This window comes from Aquarana catesbeiana, linkage group LG01 (assembly GCF_042186555.1).
Source record: "Aquarana catesbeiana isolate 2022-GZ linkage group LG01, ASM4218655v1, whole genome shotgun sequence".
Taxonomy (NCBI): Eukaryota; Metazoa; Chordata; class Amphibia; order Anura; family Ranidae; genus Aquarana; species Aquarana catesbeiana.
This window is the reverse complement of record NC_133324.1, coordinates 573662433-573682975: the sequence shown is the minus strand read 5'-3', so window position 1 is coordinate 573682975 and position 20543 is coordinate 573662433. Positions and strand designations below refer to the sequence as shown.

General features: G+C 38.7%; 1 protein-coding gene across 1 annotated transcript in view; it reads left to right on the top strand.

The window, feature by feature from the left end:
* The window catches only part of CHRNA6 (cholinergic receptor nicotinic alpha 6 subunit), a 73998-nt gene extending 64015 nt beyond the window's left edge, over positions 1-9983 (top strand). Inside the window, exons 3-6 of the mRNA XM_073597620.1 lie at positions 5667-5711; positions 6419-6528; positions 6606-7584; positions 8240-9983. Of these exons, the coding sequence (XP_073453721.1) occupies positions 5667-5711; positions 6419-6528; positions 6606-7584; positions 8240-8359 (1254 nt within the window). The 3' untranslated portion in view covers positions 8360-9983. The remainder of the gene's footprint in view (positions 1-5666; positions 5712-6418; positions 6529-6605; positions 7585-8239) is intronic.
* Positions 9984-20543: the final 10560 nt, after the last annotated feature.

Here is a 20543-nt window from a genome sequence, read left to right as displayed (position 1 = left end):
GGCTGGGCGGCAGTCTGAGAATCAACATAGTCTAGCTGGGCGGCAGCCCGGGAATCAGCATAGTACAGTTGGGTGGCAGCCTGGGAGTCAGCATAGTCCGGCTGGGCGGCAGCCCCAGAATCAGCATAGTAGGGCTGGGAGACAGCCCGGGAAGGCTTGGCAGCAGATGGCAGGTAACCAGTGGCAGGCTTGGCAGCGGAGGACAGGTCACCAGTGGCAGACTCGGCATGGGATAGCAGGTCACCTAGGACATTAGAATGGAATTATTCTACATTGTGTTTGACATACAGTGTAAAAAAATAAAAAAAAGTCAAGTTAGGTACCATAGGTTACTGCATGTCTCTCTATTAACTGGGTAATATCACATTGCAAATATACAAGTGAAAGTCCAATGCTGAAAAAGAAGAGAAATGAGAAATTGCATGGTTAATACCACTTTAAGCGAGATTATGTAAGAAGGTAGGTCAATAAACATTTAAATCTAATTTGAATTTAATTGAACTGCTTTTCGAGAGAATGAACTAGTACTGATATTTGGAGTGTTAATTTTAGTAATGATTTCATATTTGTGAGCATTGGTTTAGTACTGAGATTTTCATCAGAAGCTCATGTTAATCCACCTGTGTGCATGAATATATTTCTGGGATAAATAGACTTAAGTTGATGAAGACTAAGGCTTAAATTTGGACATGGGGATGTTCAGTTAGCCACTTTCTGGAAAGGGAAGTTGTATAACTCATGAACAAATGAATACTTAAATTAAAACTCATCTAAATTAAAGCAAGAGAAAATCAACTGAGCAATTCCCAATGCAAACAATCTATTTAACTGCATTCCACGTGAACAACATCTTGAGACTACATGAGAAATAACATGGCTCAGTGTTCTTTTTGTTTTCTCTATGTGCTTGGCACAGTGATATACATCTTGTGGTTACCATAAAAAAAATGTTTATAGTACCTACATATTATCTCATGGTAACATGTTTCGATAACAAAGCAGTTGCCCAAAAAAGATTGGTGTGTTGGCTTTGTGTTGGAAGAGTCATTGCCTTTTCCTTGTAGCTATGTTTCTCTAAAAGTAGGGGTCAATTGTGGAGTATCAACACAGCTTAGAGTTGCCTCCTCATCCCTCTAAACCTGAACACCTTTGAATTACATGGTTCTGAGGCTAATTAAATGCAGATAAGGCACCAAGTGAGTTTAATTACCACCTTAATCAGCCACAGAACCTGTGTAATTAATATGTGTTTGGGTTTAAAGGGATGAGGTGGCAACCATAAAACAGCTGCATGCTCCAGTGAGGTGGATGAGCCCTTGCTCTGCCAGCTGGTTTGCTCCAGTGCTTCTAGACGACTAAGGTGGAAATTATAGTAAAGCTGAGGTAGGACAGCAACTTGCCAAGTATTCAGATGGCTGAGAATGTTAAGCAATGCACAATTATTGCTCTTTGTTACAAGATCAAGTGACTGAGAACTGTGGGTGAATAGCCTGCTGCTGTTGTACTAGTCAGGACCTTGTCTGTTTAGTGACTGTTAAATCAAGCTAAGAGATTAGTTATTATCTTTACCTAGGAGCTGCTGTGGAGACTGCATGAGTCATTGTGCGAACAGTCTCCAGCCATTATTATCTGTGGGTTCCCACACCAGGATTGTTTTGTTTTTTCATTGAGCAAGGACTGTTCAGCAGCTTTGTGGGGGTGCACTCTAAAGTACTTCTCGGCTCATCTAGTTAACTTGTCCTGGGTTTACAAACCACTAGTTCTAAGAGATGGGTATTCTGGTGTCATAGATGACCCTAAACCTTGTACAAGCACTTGGTGAAAAAATATTATTGTAAATCGAGTGTTTCACGCTACACCTTCAAAATATATTCCACTGTTGAAAAGTGCTCTTTAGTAAGACTGCTTCTATTTATAGTTGTTCCATTGCCCATGTGTTCCACAACCTTTAATAACAGTTATCTCCATTGAAAAGTGCTCTTTATTAAGACTGCTTATATTTATAATTGCGCCTATGCCCATGTGCTCCACACCCTTCGATAACAGTTATCTCTGTATTATAGATATTGAATGCAGGCTAAAGTACAACTAAAGGCAAAAACTTTTCTCCATTTTGGATAGAGTAGGGGGTTATAACCCCAGTAAGGTTTATTTCTGCCAGCTGTGTCCTATTGGGGAGATTTTCCCTTGGAATCCCTGATTGGCTGAAGCAATGAAAGCTTTGCACAATCAGGGCACAGAGCACTGTCAGAGCCATGAGTGGATGCTGTCATGATGACTCTATCCATTCATGGCCCATTGCTTTTAGTCCCGCCCAACAGTATAAAAGTATTCTTTCAATAGCGGCCATTTTTAGTGTGATATCAGCATGGAGAGAGATAAAACAGGGCTCTGTTCAGTGCTACTAGACAGTTAGGGGGTCATTTAATATAGGGGCAATAAATGATCCTGCAGTCCTGTAACATAGCGCCCAATTAAGGCCAATTAAGACTTCAGCTCTCAGAAACTGGGCGCAAATGCAAATGGAAAGCAGCGCTATTGCCGGCGAATATGCCTGTCAGATCACATATGCGGGATAAGTGGAAGTCAATTAGGCTCGAACCTGCAAAATCCAAAGTTCTCACTGAAGGCTTAAGTGCAAGTTCTTTGCCATAGAAAGTGTTTGGGGACCTGGGTTCTGCCCCAGGGGATATGTATCAATTGGAAAAAATGTTTTTAAAACGGCCGTTTTTTCAGGAGCATTGATTTTAATAATGCTTAAAGTGAAACAATAAAAATTAAATATTCCTTTAAATATCGTGCCTGGGAGGTGTCCTTAGTATGCCTGTAAAGTAGCGCATCTTTAAAAAGAAGATAGATAGGTAGGTAAAGAAGATGGAGGAGATGATGGCGATGAGGTCACTGATGTGACTTGGGTGCTGGATAGAGCAGAGGAGGAAAGTGAGGGTGAGGCACAACCCCAACGAGGTAGCCATCATGGAAGAGTAGAGAGCAGCCACCCTATTCCATCACATTGTGGAGCTGTTATCTCCTGGCCCACTTTGCACAGCTCAGCTGTCTGGGGCTTTTTTTAGCACATGTGCAGCCGATCGCGCTGTCGCAATTTGCAAACTTTGTCTCAAGCACATCAAGCATGGCAAAAACACCAACCATTTGGGTACCACATGCTTGACTGGAATGACCGTCATGTAAGCTCATTCCAGCTCTGTACCATCACGTGGAAGGCAATGTTGTGGCATCAGTGAGTCCATAACAAGTACAAGCCAGCAACTCGGCAACTTCTCCATAGAAAACTTTATTATAGCATCATAGCAGTAAAATCATCCAAAAAGCAGACAGGTTTCGGCCTAAACCTTCATCATAGCATAAATAAATGACATTAAAAATAGTTACATATAAGGAAACAACCCTCCTAAAGTGAAAGGGGCGGTATTAGCTTAATTAAAAAATCATCACATTGATTGGTTACCAGTGGAGATGATCAAAACCTGGGTCAGATGATCATGTGACAGGGGGTTTAAACAGGAAACACAGAATGTTAACCATTAATGTACCACTGATGAAACAGTGGAAAATTGTCTTTTAAACCACAAAAATTAATAATACATTTCAAAGGCTTATTTCAAAAACAGGCTAACATCCATCCTGTTATTCATACCAAACAGCATCCTGGTATTTAACCTGTGTATCCACCACACCTCGCGTTGGAGCAGGGTGCGATGGGTGTCCCCCCTCTTGTACTGTAGATTGCTTAATTTGTTCTAGACCGAAGAAAGAAAAAGTGTCAAGGTTACCTCCATGCACTGTCTTGAAATGTTTAGATACATTCAAAATGTTTTTAGCATTTGGGTTGACAGTGTCATTATAATGTTCTGAAACCCTGATTCGTAAATGACGAATGGTACACCCCATATATTGTATCTGACAGGCACTACATTCCACTACATAGGTCACTGATTTAGAACTTCAGTTAATAAAATGTTTAAGAGTGTATGTTTTGCCTGTAGAAAAAGAGGTGACAGTTTTAGTATTTCTGTGTCTTCTGCATTGTCTACTCGTGCTAGTGCCACAAGGGAACAATCCCTTGGTACTTAGCCATGTGGGTGAAGGCTAATGTATAAGAAAAAGGCTGGGAGATAAAATAAATTCCAAGGTGGGGGGCCTTCTGCTAGAAAAGCTGCACCCCTGCTGTAAAATGTTGTATAATGTTTTATCCACATATAAAATAGAAAGACATTGTTTAAAAATTGCTACAATTTGATTTGGTGTAGAAGAATTTTTTTGGTGTAGGTTTCATGGGCACAATTCTGCACCTGTCCAACAGGTGCATATCATTTCAATTTTTGACAGCAAGGCCAATTCTTGCTTTCATCAAGAGTACCTCTATAGGGTTACGGTGTGAAGGTGCCACTGACATCCAAAGATCAATTTTTCCGCACCTGTTTGACAGGTGCATATCATTGCAATTTTTGACAGCAAGGCCAATTCTTGCTTTCATCAAGAGTACCCCTATAGGGTTATGGTGTGAAGGTGCCACAGACACCTAAAGTACAATTTTTAACCTTCTATCCAAAGTCTGTGGAAAAGACACCAGAATTTATCCAAAAAATCTCTGATCTTGTTCCCAGTGCACTGCATTGTGGCCCCATCATACAGACTGGCTGTGCAAGGCATTTCGTACAAAATAAAGAAAGCTTGCAGGGAAAATGATAATTTTTTGGGCTTTATAAATGCAATTATTTCTGCAGCAGCTTCTATATACACAGTACATATGTGCCACTTTACAGGTTGACTAAGCGGACCCCCCAGGCACTATATTGAAAGGAATTTTTAATTTTTATGCTTTCACTTGCATAAATAAATCACTGCTCATTTAAAAATGACGTTTTTTACAAACATTTTTTTCATTGATACATGTCCCCCGGGGTAGTACCCCAACCCCTGTAACCATTGTATGCCCAATTACTTGCATATAAGCCTTCAAAATGGGCCCTTTTGATTATTACAGTTTGGGTCCCATAGACTTCAATAAGGTTCGTTATTTGGTTCCGAACTTTTGTGATGTTCTAAAGTTCTGGTGCGAACCAAGCAGGGGGTTGTTTGGCCCATCCCTAGTCCCCATTGGAAGATATCTCCACTATTCCTGTTCTGGGGACAACCCAAAACTTGGTGTTTTCTTTCCTTTCACATTCATGATGATGGTAAACAGAAATAATAGAGAGGGCGACTCACCTAAACAGGGACAGAGACAGCAATAAAAACATGACAGGTGTTTTATTCCCTCTTCACTCTATTCAAAACAAAGAAAAGAGTTTTCACTTTAGTTATAATTTAAGAGAACAAGCATTATGTGAACTTGTGACAATTGTTCATTCAGTTCTTTACAAATTAGTTTTCTAGGTCAGAAATTATTTTTTGGAAGGATAATTTACCCAATGTCAGTCAATCATAGCTATTGTTTTTCACCCCTAAAAAGTAAATGACACTTCTGCTTGCACACAGATTACCAACATTTCTTCCCTCTTTTTTCTATGTTCTGAGGCCTCATATTAGTAAAGAGAGTATAATGGCAACATTAGCTATAAAAAAAATAAAAAAATAATTAGATGGTCGTATCTTGGATTTTACACATTACATTGAAGACATGTATATATATTTTTTTTAAGGATGAAGTTAATCAAATCTTGGAGACCAACTTGTGGCTTCGTCATGTAAGTAGTCTGCTATATGCATTCTGTCATTTAACACCTGAGTTACTGCTGTTGTGCATGTAATGATTACATTTGATTTTTACCAACTATTATGATTCCTTCCTGAAAATACCAGTCACATGAGGTATTGTTTATTACATAGAATTGCGAACTAAAGTTATAGTCAGGGAGTACAAGAATCAATAACAAAGATATGAATCTTAAACCTGTTTGTCCATTCCCTTATCATTGAGAAAGAAAGCAAAGGTAAATTCAATTTTTTTCCAAAACTTGTCCCCAGAACGAAAGGAAACAAAAACATTTTCAACAGGGACACCTATTTTGGGGACAACCAAATGTTTGTTAAACCTCCTAAATAAAGCAAAATATACATTTAATTAAATGTATCAATAATCTTGTGGGTGACTTGTAGTCTACATCTTAATCCTCTGGTGCTAACCTTCCTACCTCTGATGTAAAATTTTTATAGTATTAAAAATCATATGGTAAGTTATGATTTTATGATTAAAGAATTACCAAATATGCCATATTTATCTATTAATTTTTCATCACACTGTGCATAAAAATCTAACAAGCACTATGCTGTCAAAAGGATTGGACAAGCAAAAGGAAAAAAAATCACAGTTTAGTTGAATAATGTAATGTGTGTGGATGGGATTCAAACCAAAATCTAGTAAATTAATGATTTAATTTGCTTTGTATAACAGATCTGGAATGATTACAAGCTGCAGTGGAATCCTATAGATTATGATGGAATTGAATTTATGCGTGTTCCTGCAGACAAGATTTGGAAGCCTGACATTGTCTTATATAATAAGTATGCAGTCTATTTTAATAGCATTATGACTTAGTTTCACAGTACAACATTAATTACACAATATTATCTTTCTTCAGCGCTGTCGGAGACTTTCAAGTAGAAGGAAAGACTAAGGCTTTACTGAAATACAACGGCGTAATAGCCTGGTCTCCTCCAGCAATCTTCAAGAGCTCATGTCCGATGGATATAACTTTTTTTCCATTTGATCACCAGAATTGTTCAATGAAGTTTGGGTCATGGTCATACGACAAAGCGAAAATAGACCTTTCTATCATTGGATCAAAAGTTGACATGAAAGATTTTTGGGAGAACAATGAATGGGAAATAGTAGATGTATCGGGATATAAGCACGATATTAAGTACAATTGTTGTGAAGAGATCTATACCGATATCACATATTCTTTTTACATCAGAAGACTGCCTATGTTCTACACCATTAATCTGATTATGCCATGCCTCTTCTTATCATTTTTAACTGTACTGGTGTTCTATCTTCCATCTGACTGTGGGGAGAAAGTCACTCTCTGCATCTCTGTGTTGTTGTCTTTGACTGTGTTTTTGTTGGTAATCACTGAAACCATTCCTTCAACTTCTCTGGTAATTCCACTTGTTGGAGAATACCTTCTATTCACTATGATATTTGTAACCCTATCTATAGTAGTTACAGTATTTGTGCTTAACATCCATTACCGAACCCCAACAACACACAAAATGCCTGGATGGGTCAGGGGTGTCTTTTTGAAACACCTTCCTAAATTACTAATGATGAGAAAGACTATGGAGAAGAAAGACCGACCTTGTTCTAAAAGAATCAAGAAGAGAAATGTTCGTAAGACTGGGAAACTCATGAATTCACAGTGTAGAGATGTGGACGTTTTTGAAGATGAGACTTGTTATCACTGTATGAGAACAAAGGAACAGAGCACCAGAAACCGCAGGCGACATCACCAAGAAGCTTGTAACGCAGTTCAGCATTCTCCAGGAGAAATTACAGATGTTGTTGACAGCATTCAGTTCATGGCAGAAAATATCAAAGATCATAACGAAAGGAAAGAGGTAAGATTTTCATATACCAGTTGATTCCAGTTGAATAATACCATTTTATTCATTCCAAACAGAAATGTTTTAAAAGCAGTTCTATTCTGAATTTACAGTAATAGTTATCTACTAAATGTACTTTACATTAAATCCCCTTTATAAATCTCAATATATAGGAGGCCGATACCTTTCTTTCTTGAATATACAGTATGTGCTCCTAGCTGCTGCAGATTTAGTTATCCACTGTGCTGGCCTGATCTAGCACATTTAGTTTCTCGAAAGTCGGGGGTGGTCTTTCTCTGGTGATAGCTTGTTTATGGGCACCAATAGGCAATGCACACTGCAGTTACTAATCTTGGAAGGACAAGGGATACACTTTATGATCACAGAGCTTTTCCAGCATATAAAATATGTGTATAGAATCAACAAGCACTTCCTCAGATGTGCTTTTTATTGCTTAGAAATTAACAGCTACCTAAACCAAGTGTTAGGCCGATCAGTGATATAGTATCACTATATATATCAGTGGAGTATAGATGGCTATTGAATTAATGTACTGTTGTGGTAGGTGATCAATCTACTATACATAACATTTGTAAACTTATAAAAATTATGGTATAGGTGAGATATTCTTAACATTGTTGCATTATATTGTCTGTGTCTTTTATTTTAGGAAGAAGATGACTGGAAATACGTTGCAATGGTTATTGACCGAGTCTTTCTTTGGGTCTTCATAATCCTATGTGTTGTAGGGACCACTGGCTTGTTTTTACAGCCAATGATAGATGGGTAAAAAAAAAGTAAAGATTTTCTACAAGAGCCTTTTTTTACACGCCTTTTGTATAATTGATATAGACACTTTTCATTTTATTTTACATGTGTTTTCATATGTATTTACACAACTGATAGAGGGTGGTGCACAACATAATGTAGCTTGAAGCAAGGTTTTATTGCAATAATGAATATTACGTTCACAGTCAATTATGGCAACAACAGAAGCAACAGTGATTGAGCACAACGATTTCTTGTCACTTACTGTACCTAATTCCTCCACAATTTGGGCTCCTCTTTAGTAGCTTCCCCCTAGTGAATCTGATGCATTCACAATGCAGTACAGTCTAATGGTTAAGGACTCTTACAAATACTTGTTATGTTGCAAGCAATGACAAAGGCTTAGGCCAAAATTTCAGTTCTAAAACTGGTAAAATAGTTTTGAACATTACAGTAAAGGTGACAGACACAGTGTTACAAAGAGTGCGCTATTACAAAGCAAAATATACTGTTTATTTGATAAGCAAATTGTTGTATTAGCTGACATTGGAAGGCTAACTTGTAATTTGGATATAGTAAAGATTACTCATGGGTTATGCAATGGGTAAAATAAGTAATGAACATGTCACGATTTTCTGCATAAAAATATTTCTAAAGGTGCTATTGACAAAATTTTTACCACATAACAACCCATGCAATCCATACATACATGCAAAAAAAAAATAAGTTCATAAATTAAGTTATGTGCAATAAAATGGAATCACACAGGGAAAAAGTATTGAACATACTAACTGAAATTTATTTAATATATCATACAAAATGCTTTGTTGGTACACCTCCTATATGGAGAAACTAGTCACATGCATTGCTCAGGTGTGATTTTGGCCCATTCTTCCATACAGTCTTCAAATCTTAAAGGTTCCGTGGCCTCTTATACTTGTATGAACTCTAATCTTTAGTTCTTCCCATAGATTTTCTATTGGATTCAAGTCAGGTGATTGGCTGGGCCACTCTAGCAGCTTTATTTTGTTTCTTTGAAACCAATTGAGAGTTTCCTTGGCTTTGTGTTTGGGATCATTGTCTTGCTGAAATGTGCACCCTCATTTCAGCTTCATCATCCTGGTAGATGGCAGCAGATTTTTATCAAGAATGTCTTGGTACATTTTTTCATTTATCCTTTCTTCAAAGATATGAAGTTTGCCAGTACCGTATGCTGAAAAACAGCCCCACACCATAATGTTCCAACCTTCAAACTTCAAGTGATTGTAAAGTCTCATTTTTTTTCAATAAAAATAACAAATATGTTATACTTACCTGCTCTGTTGCAGTGGATTTGCACAGAGCAGCCTGGATCCTCCTTTTCTCTGGTCCCTTTTTGTAGCTCCTGGCCCCTCCCTCCTATTGAGTGCCCCCTACAGCAAGCAGCTTGCTATGGGGGCACCTGAGCCGAGTCACAGCTCCCTGTGTCCATTCAGACACGGAGCTATGACCTAGCCCCGCCCCCTCTCTCTCCTGATTGGCTGACTAACTTTTACAGCAGTGGGAGCCAATGGCGCCACTGCTGTGTCTTAGCCAATCAGAGGGGAGAGTCTCGGATGGCCGAGACATATGTGAAGATCGCTCAACAGAGATGGGGCTCAGGTAAGTATTAGGGGGGCTGGGGGGTAGGGGGGCTGCTGCACACAGAAGGCTTTTTATCTTAATGCATAGAATGCATTAAGATAAAAAAACTTTCTGCCTTTACAACTCCTTTAACTGTGGGTATGTTTTTTTGTGGTGATCTGCAGTGCCATTTGACCTCCAAACATTGTGTGTATTATGGCATCCAAAGAGTTTAATTTTGGTCTCATCTGACCAGACAATATTCTCCCAGTATTTCACAGGCTTGTCTAAATGTTGTGCAGCAAACTTTAAACAAATTTCAACATGCTTTTTCTTCAGCAATGGAGTCTTGTGTGGTGAGCGTGCATACAGGCCATGGCGGTTAAGTGCATTACTTATTGTTTTATTTGAAACAATTGTACCTGCTAATTCCAGGTCTTTCTGAAACACTCCACAAGTGGTCCTTTGCTCTTGGACAACTCTTCTGATAATTCTTTTCACTCCTCTGTCAGAAATCTTACGAGGAGCATCTGGCCGTGGCCGGTTTATGGTGAAATGATGTTCTTTCCACTTCCAGATTATGGCCCCAACAGTGCTCGCTGGAACATTCAGAAGTTTAGAAATCCTTCTGTAACCAAAGCCATCAGTATGTTTTGTAACAATAAGGTTACAAAGGTCTTACGAGAGCTCTTTGCTTTTACCCATCATGAGAGGTTTCCTGTGTGACACCTTGGTAATGAGACACCTTTTTATAGGCCATCAGTTGAGAATGAACCAGCTGATATTAATTTGCACTGACAAGGGGCAGGATTGCTTTCTAATTACTGATAGATTTCAGCTGGTGTCTAGGCTTTCCATGCCTGTTTGCACTTCCCTTTCGTCACGTGTTCAATACTTTTCCCCTGTGTCATTTCATTTTATTACACATAACTTAATTTCTGAACTTATTTGTTTTGGTTTATTTGTATGTATGGATTGCACAGGTTATTACCGCCATGTGGTAAAAAATTCATGTCAATAGCACCTTTAGAAATATTGTATATTTACCAAGAAAAATGGTGACGTGTTCAATATTTATTTTACCTGTTGTACATTATTTACAGCCCATAGTTATTTTGGGGATCCATAGATATCAAATAGTGTTATGGGACATTTACCAGAACTTGTAGCAATTAGTTGTTTTGAAGATTCATAGATATTATATAGTTAACTGGAGAAATTTCACAGTTCAGTAAATGGACTCTTGGCTAGCTGAAACTTGTACATGTATATTTTTATTACTCTGTAACCTAGAATGGAAGGATGTTTCTGGCTATTATGATAAAAATGTTTTACACATATTAAAGTCACAATGTGTGTAATGATGTTTTGCTAGTGCATGTAGATAAAAGTGTATGGCTGCTAAAAGCATACATACAGTATATAGGCTTTACACAAAATTACTTTATTGAAGGTCTTGCCCGTCCAAATCCAGGTTAGTCAGTACCAGATGTAGTTTCATGCAGTGTGTTGTGTATTGAACAATTTGTGTCAGTGTCCGAGAATATACAGTAATATTTTGCTAGAAAAATGCTGGGGAGATACTGTATTATTGCTCAGGGTATAATAAAGCCCTGGGAGGGATACAATATAGTGCTTGGGCATAGGGTGGATTGCTATTGGAGCACTGATATGACATTTTATCGTGTTTCAGAGTATAATGTCATATGATGTTGAAAGATTATATATATACAGTGCCTTGAAAAAGGATCCATACTGACTCGGTTAAATTGATGATAGGCAACTCCTATCCTCATATTGATTAGTGGTTCCAAATTAATAATAACTACTGCAGTAGGGAACAGACACAAAAGATGCACTCCGCATCTTTCCAAATAACTGTTCTGCTTTATTATGATGCAATTGAAGGTTTTTATACACATGATTACGTAGGTATCACATTAATATTACAATTGTACATTTATGGTAACAAGGGGCGTTACATAGGCAGGCTAATTCTAATCAGGACTCGAAAGAATGTAAACATTTACTGAAAACATTATTAGTGCTATGTGCACAGTGAGGGCAGTGTGCAATACATACAAAATAGAATACAATTATATACAGAACTTACAAATTTCCATTACAGTCTCCCCTCTTTTGATCAATATTTTGATCACTAACCATACCTGCTATCACCTTTAACCTGGAACCTCCACACGCTTAGGTGGAGGTAGTCCTGGCCAAAGAGGCAAAAAACTCCATTGTGGAGAAAATAATAGCTGAGCAACTTTTTCATTACAAAATGACTTTTCATTGTGAAAAACAAATGATTGATGAGACATATTTACAGAGTACTGGCTGTACACTCCTGTGGCCAGAATGGCCTTCTAGCTGAATTGTGGGCATGCTGACTTATTAGCATATGTAAACACAGACAATTCTACATAAAATGGAAGACATACAAATGACAAAATATGACTTCAACATGGCTAAACTACTTTTCAAATATATATATCCTTTACAATTAAAGTAAATGAATCAAAAAGTACCCTAGACTGTGATCACAAGAGGGAATCAAAATCAAACACAGAGATTTCTTTAATTTAGTCATTTTTGCAGTGTCTGGTGTGGATCCAGGTAACTTTTCCTTCAAGTTTTGCAAAAACTGTACATGAAATAGATGCTGTATTGAGTCTCCAAACATTTCCTTATATATAAATGTCTCTTAACAATCCACAAGTCACCTGGATTTAGTTTTAGATCCTTCCAAACTTTTAGGATCTGGAATTGGGGAGAAAACACATAAATGAGTTTGTCAAAAACCTTAAAAGATCAGCAACATTCTCTGTGAGATCCGAATGGAGGACTTCAGCTGCTAAAACAAAATATAAGCAAATGAGTAACACACTCCCAAACCAAATCCCATAGAGAGAGAGTCCAACATCCCCCTTAGAGGCTTGATAAAATATAAGAAAACATTCAGGCAAAAGTTTTCTAGTTTCTTACTCTACTTTTTCTGCTACATTGTAGACAGTAGGGAGTGTAAAAATAAAACCTCAAAACTTCTAGTAAGGACTCTCCTATAAAAATGATTTCCTCTGTTACTCTCTGTAGATTCTGCACTCTATATTTACAAACTACTTCTGATAACACTTTTTACTGTGGCCTCTGCAGTAGAATTTGCCGCTGGACATCCAGAAAACATTTCCATACAGACAAAATGCATACTTGTAAGATCCTAACTTGAGCATCTGGATATATCTTTTTGTAATCTCTAGAAGGGATGTTCAGCTTTTGGTAACACCTTTGGTAACAGGTAAAACAAGAAGTGGTATGTTATAAAAACAACTGTGGGGAACCCTAGCTCTATCCCACGCTCATTTACTAAGGCAGCCATAACTGCTTGTGACTGATGACACGGTCCATGTGTCAAGCTGGAGGGAAAAGAGTGGCTGGCAGACATAAATGATCACCTTTTCCAAAGTCCTGTTTCATAAGAAGTTGCCCCCTGTGGACCACTTGTTCTTCTCGTTCTGGGGTCCTTAAAGTTGAATTATTAATCCCAGCTATACTGGGCCAGAACTAGGGTGGAATCTGTGAGTTGCACAGACCCAGGGGCTGTAAATGCAGCATCCTTAGTCACCTGGTCTGCTTCCATGTGTGAAAGTTAATATGGCTACCTCAGCAAGAACCTGGAAGGCTGAAAAGAGCCAATCAAATTAACTTGGCATGCTTTATTGGTTTACCTGCCGAAGTAAAAACAAACTTCTGGCCATTCAAATGGAACCAAAAGCTCTCTATATCTCAACTATCTATATAAATATACATTCTTTTTATAGCTCACAGGCTTTGCTAAAACATGGAGCTCTGCTTCTTGAGCTGGGGAAAAAGGATCCAATGACTCTGAATACATAGTATCCTTCTGGTTGATAAACTGCATACTCAAATCTATAAAAAATGTAATATCTTCAGGGAGTGTGTCCTGCACTGGGCTCACAGCAGCTGATTCCTACATCATCAATTTACCACATGTGGTTTTTTCCTTTCTTTTGAATAAATGTACGCGTTTTTCATTGTTAGATTTGTACATCAACATACTCACATTTTAAACCTTTCATTAGACAAACATTTCGTTAGCTGTATATTTGCTGCGCAGAATGTCGGACCGTTAAAAATTAAATGTTTGACCAAAACAATATCTAACTTTGTCTAATAGCACCTTTGCATAAAAGCTGCAGCTCTGATATGTCGGGATGAACCCTTCATTACTGGGTCCAGCTTGCATAAATATATTACAATGGCTTGTTTTCTATCATGCTGTTTTGTGTAAGAACTTCAGTTTCATGTTTCAAAAGACAACTTTTTCCTGGCAATATCATAATAAATGATAACAATACCCTGCGGTCATGCAGAGATGCCCATAAATCCAAAATATTCTTCTGCTTATACCACTGTACTTACAAGGAAAAGGGGCACATCATTTCACAATCCACATATTCTGCTTTGGATTTCAAAAATAAAAATAAACAAAACAAAAGGACCAACAATCTGTATGATGGACCAGAAAGCATCAAAAACTATAAAACAACTGGCTGCAGGTGGCATCTATCCTAACGGGGTGTGTGGACTTGATGTGATGGGTCTGTTATATTTAAATTGAATTTATTATAACTCTCACATCATGGACCGCACATCAAGTTATTATCAAGAACCTTAAAATTTAATTTAATTTCCAACCAAAGGTTGTCTAAACCAGTTTCAATATATCTATATTATTAATAAAATTGTTAAACTCATATTAGAAATGAATACTCATTATTACTTAATTTTACTTAATTTCCCTTTTTTAAATGCACTGTTTCCACTATCAAAGGATATTCAATTTGTGTAATACACGGTTAAATGTAACCTTCATTTTACCATGTTTGGAAAACAGATTAAAAAAATAATTGTGATCACATTGTTTACCATTAGATTCATTAACCCGTCACATATTGTTATAAATGTTTTGTCTAAAAAACTGGAATTGACATGGTGTCCTTCCAGCTTATCACTGACCTCTCATCTCAGCCACATTCTTTCAGGAGAGCACAAAGGAGGGGGTCACATCTGCGTACATGACACACACAAGGGATAGAACTAAAGGTCCCAGCATTCGCACAAACATACACCAATATCTCTCTAAAATCGCTTACATTTTTCCCATTTGTACACAACACATGCATATCATTCTCTCACTTTCTTTTAACTCTCATTAATATTTCCCTTCCTTAAATTCTGCATTCCTTATTTTGTTCGGATATCCTTTATATCTAGCTTCCATGATTCTATGATCAGACGGGCAGCCACAGTGCTCATCCCATCTTCCCTCTCTGACAACATATAAATTATTCTGTTTTAATTCTCATTTCTTTGTTTCTGATTTTACTAGTTGTAGTGCCTGACCCCAAATTCATCCCACAACTTAACATGAAAATGTCCCTTTCTGTCTAGTGTTATTGTCACCCTTCATCCATCCTGCTCACATAGATAGCTGTTTCTCTAGCTGTTTACTCTGCATGATTCTTAGTCCCTGTGGACCTTGGTAACCCAGTTACCCATTGTGGATCCCTGTCCATTTTAAACCATTAATCTAGGGGCTCAGTATAGGCAGAACCGCACATTCGGTTCATATATAGCGCTCCTCTTGCGCTGGGCATTTTTGAGGGTCTCTTACCCTTCATTCCCTTACTTAATTCAATGCCCATAATGACTGTCCAGTCTTCTCTACTTGTGCCTATACCTCTTGCCTCTAGACTAACAGGTGTACTACATATACCTGTGAACAACACTATTCTTCCCTTTCTTATCTATAACACTCTGATGGACAATAGACAGTGACAACATAACATATAACCACCAATCAATACAGTTCGATTAAGGGGAGTAAAATAGGTGCCCTTTGTCCTGAAAATGCCTTACCGATCAAGGAAGTCTGATAACTCAAATGTAAGCAAAAGGCTTACCTCAGCCGGCTGATTATCAGAAATTCCCGGATCGTCTCAAGCTCCTCGTTTCGGATACTCAGGGTCACCTGGAAACCCCTCCTAAGGCAAAGCTCGCCATGCTGACCCGTTAAATTGATCATAGGCAACTCCTATCCTCATATTCATTAGTGGTTAATTAATAATAACTACTGCAGTAGGGAACAGACACAAAAGATACACTCCACATCTTTCCAAATAACTGTTCTGCTTTATTATGACGCAATTGAAGGTTTTTATACACATGATTACGTGGGTATCACATTAATATTATAATTGTACGTTTATGGTAACAAGGGGCGTTACATAGGCAGGCTAATTCTAATCAGGACTTGAAAGAATGTAAACATGTACTGAAAACATTATTAGTGCTGTGTGCACAGTGAGGGCAGTGTGCAATACATACAAAATACAATACAATTATATACAGAACTTACAAATTTCCATTACAATACCCAATTACATTTTCGACATTTTGCCATGTTACAACCAGAAACATAAATGTATTTTATTGAGATTTTATGTGATAGACCAACACAAAGTGGCACATAATTGTGAATTGGAAGGAAAATGATAAATGGTTTTCAAATTTTTTTACACATAAATCTGTGAAAATGTGGCGGGCATTTGTATTCAGCCCCCTTTACTTTGATACCCCTAACTAAAATCTAGTGGAATCAATTGCCTTCAGAAGTCACCGAATTAGTAAATAGAGTCCACCTGTGTGTAATTTAATCTCAGTATAAATACAACTGTTCTGTGAAGCCCTCAGAGATTTGTTAGAGAACCATAATGAACAAACAGCATCATGAAGGCCAATGAACACACAGACAGGTCAGGGATAAAGTTGTGGAGAAGTTTAAAGCAGGGTTAGGTTATAAAAAGAAGCAGCCAAGAGGCCCATGTTAACTCAGGTGGGAGAATCTGTCCACAGGACAATTATTAGTTGTGCACTCCATAAAGCTGCCCTTTATGGAAGAGTGGCACAAAGAAAGCCATTGTTGAAAGAAAGCCAAGAAGTCCCATTTGCAGTTTGCAAGAAGCCATGTGGGGGATACAGCAAACATGTGGAAGAGGGTGCTCTTGTTAGATGAGACTAAAATTGAACTTTTTTGGGCTTAAAGGAAAACGCTATGTGTGGTGGAAAACTAACATTGCACATCACCCTGAACACACCATCCCCACCATGGAACATGGTGGTGGCAACATCATGTTGTGGGGATGCTTTTCTTCAGCAGGGACAGGAAAGCTGGTCAAGCCGCGTACACACGAGTGGACTTCTCGACCGGACTGGTTCGACGGACCGAGTCCGGCGGACAATTCAACCATGTGTGGGCTTCATCGGACCTGCAGCAGACTTTTTTGGTTGAAAATCTGACGGACTTTAGATTTGGAACATGCTTCAAATCTTTCCAACGGACTCGAGTCCGGTCGAAAAATCCGCTCGTCTGTATACTAGTCCGACGGACAAAAACCGACACTAGGGCAGCTATTGGCTACTGGCTATCAACTTCCTTATTTTAGTTCGGCCGTACGTCATCACGTACGAATCCTTCGGACTTTGGTGTGATCGTGTGTAGGCAAGTCTGGTCGTTAGAAAGTCTGTCCAAAGTCCGTTGTAACTCCGTCGAAAGTCCATCGGAAAGACCGTCGGACCTTTGTTGTCAAAAAGTCCGACCGTGTGTATGCGGCATCAGAGTTGATAGGAAGATAGAGGGAGCCAAGTACAGGGCAGTCTTAGAAGAAAACTTGTTAGAGTCTTCAAAAGACTTGAGACTGGGGCGGAGGTTCACCTTCCAGCAGGACAGGACCATTCAATTGTTGCCAGAGCAACAATTGAATGGTTTAGATCAAAGCATATGCATGTGTTAGAATGGCCCAGTCAAAGTCCAGACCTAAATCCAATTGAGATCTGTGGCGAGACTTGAAAATTGCTGTTCACAGATGCTCTCCTTCCAATCTGACAGAGCTTGAGCTATTTTGCAAAGAAGAATGGGCAAAAATGTCACTCTCTAGATGTACAAAGCTGGTAGAGACATCCCCAAAATGACTTGCAGCTGTAATTGCAGCGAAAGGTGGTTCTACAAAGTATTGACTCAGGGGGGCTGAATATAAATGCACGCCACACTTTTCATTTATTATTTGTAATTTCATTTCATTATTTATTTGTAAAAAATTTTGAAAACCATTTATCATTTTCCTTCCACTTCACAATTATGTACCACTTTGCGTTGGTCTATCACATAAAATGACAATAAAATAACTTTGGAAAATTTCAAGGGGTGTGAATACTTTTTCAAGGCACTGCATATATATTTATATATATAGATATATATATATATATATAGATATATATATATATATATATATATCTATATATATATTATAGTGCTGCAGGATACACTATATTTAGTTCAACTGTGATAACAGAACACTTGACCACTGGAGCAATGTAATATTTTAACAATGGCGGGGAAGTCATATCTATGCTGAGGAGCAGGTGTGCTATGATGCTGCCTGCTGTGGAGAATATTGCAGCTACACTGGTAGTATGTAAATGTAGTGCTACCCCCAAAGGAGCTGCTGAACTTCGGGCCTTTTCACCTCTCATAGCACCCACAGCCAGGCAAAGGGAATTTTCCACACACTCTCTGATGGCTCAAGAAACAGTCTAGGGGTTTTGGTCTTTAGTGTTTATTTTGGGAATGTAGAACTTGGATAGGATTTGAGGGTACATGGGATGCCCAGAACTGAAGAAATTACAAACTCCAAACAAACGGTTGAAGACCTGCTGTTATATTCCAAACTGAACTGTGCTGCACACCAGTGGGAGTAATGGTACAGCTAAAACAAGGGATAAAAGCCCCAAAAAGTAATGTTAAAGACACAGCACCGGGCCGTATTGCATGGCACCTTGCTGCTCTACGCCCAAAGTTAGAGGTGTTGGGGGGCTCCTGGCTGTTTTGCTCTGCACTTAAGGTATCTGGTCCCAGACACGTGAGGTATTGCATTTTCCTGTCCTCTCCTACCTTTGGGTGCAATGGCTGGCTTGCATTCTTTTTAAGTAGCTCCTAGAATCCAGAAGGCTGCTGTGCTGGTCTTTTGCTGAACAGGCTGCTTCTGTCTTGGCCTGAGTGATGTCCTGGAGCTTTCTTCCTCTCTCCCCTCTGCTCCTGCTTCTTCTCTTCTGCCTTAGGAGCAGAGCCCCCAGCACAGGGGTCATCTCCAGAAAAATGGACCCTGGACTGCTCCCAGACTGCCAGGCTTCAGAATATATATGGGCCACTTCCCCTCCTTCTAGGTCTGCCTTTCCCAGGGATTAGTGGAAACTCCATTCAGGCTGCAGCCTCTGCCCCTTCCCCCCACCCCCACCCACTATGTGCTAGAACTTTCCAATAAGTTCCAGAAGACAGGGGGAGGTAATAGAGCCACAGCCTGTGAAGCACTGCCCAGTCTCGTAAACACAAATAACACATGCTCCTTTGCCTACAGGGGAGCTAAGCTAAATTTACCTACATTAGTAACTGTGAGGGTGCTACATACTGTATATAACTGACAGGCAAAGCTTGGGCCTTGGACATGATTAGCCTGCACTACCCAGTTTAACATTTTTTTTAGGTGATGGCTGGCTGTACTGCTATGAGAACTCTCTGAATGTTATGTTCTTCAGCAGGCCAGCTTGATCTATGCCCATCAAACAAAGATATGTGTTTTGAGGAATGCAAGCTCCTGATTTACAATTTCACTTGGTACAGTATGTCACGTGACGACTGTAGTAAGCAGAGATGTTCAGCTGCACATCTAGGAAAGCTATCTGGATTTTCTACCTTGCCCAGGTGCATAAAGGTATATTTCTTGAATATTACATTCTTTTCTCACCATGTTCTACCTTCAGTGTATTTAACTTGATTCATTTTAAAATAGTATCAAAATGTAAAAAAAATATTCATTTCCACATGGTATTGTATTTATTTCTAGCCTACTCCTATTAGTCTGAAAGATCTTGAAGTTTGTAAACTTGTGAAGATCCCACATATTTACTTCCTTGAATTCTGTGACAAATGTTCACTATGTCTTGTGAGTAGACATTGCTTTGTCACACATTTCACAGAGTCTGCCTTCTGAACTACAGAGGAGTTGAGAGGAGGAGTTTTAGGAGGTGGAGTCAGTGCAGGAATCACTGCTTACAGGCAGCAAGGTACCATGGGATATGTAGTCCTTAGAACTTGGTAAGTAAACAGCAGAGGAGAAGCTGCAAAGCATGCAGGGAATACAGAAAATTGTGAAAAGAGTCAGCCAGCGACCAGGTAGCACTCACAACAGGAAAGGGGATTTTTCAAGTAAGTTTATCTTTAATTGTCAAAAATAACTGTTGTTTGTATTGCTATTACAATGCTGATGTTAAAACTTTGAAGTGTATGCTGTGACCATAGAACTCATTTATATGTACTTTTTTCAAATAGCAAATAAAACATAATTAACTAATTAAAATTGTTGGCAATTTTGATAACATCTCCCCTATCTAGCAACATGACACCTTGGTCTCTGCTAAGAAAAAAACATTATGACCACTATATGACACCCAACTGGCCACAAGAA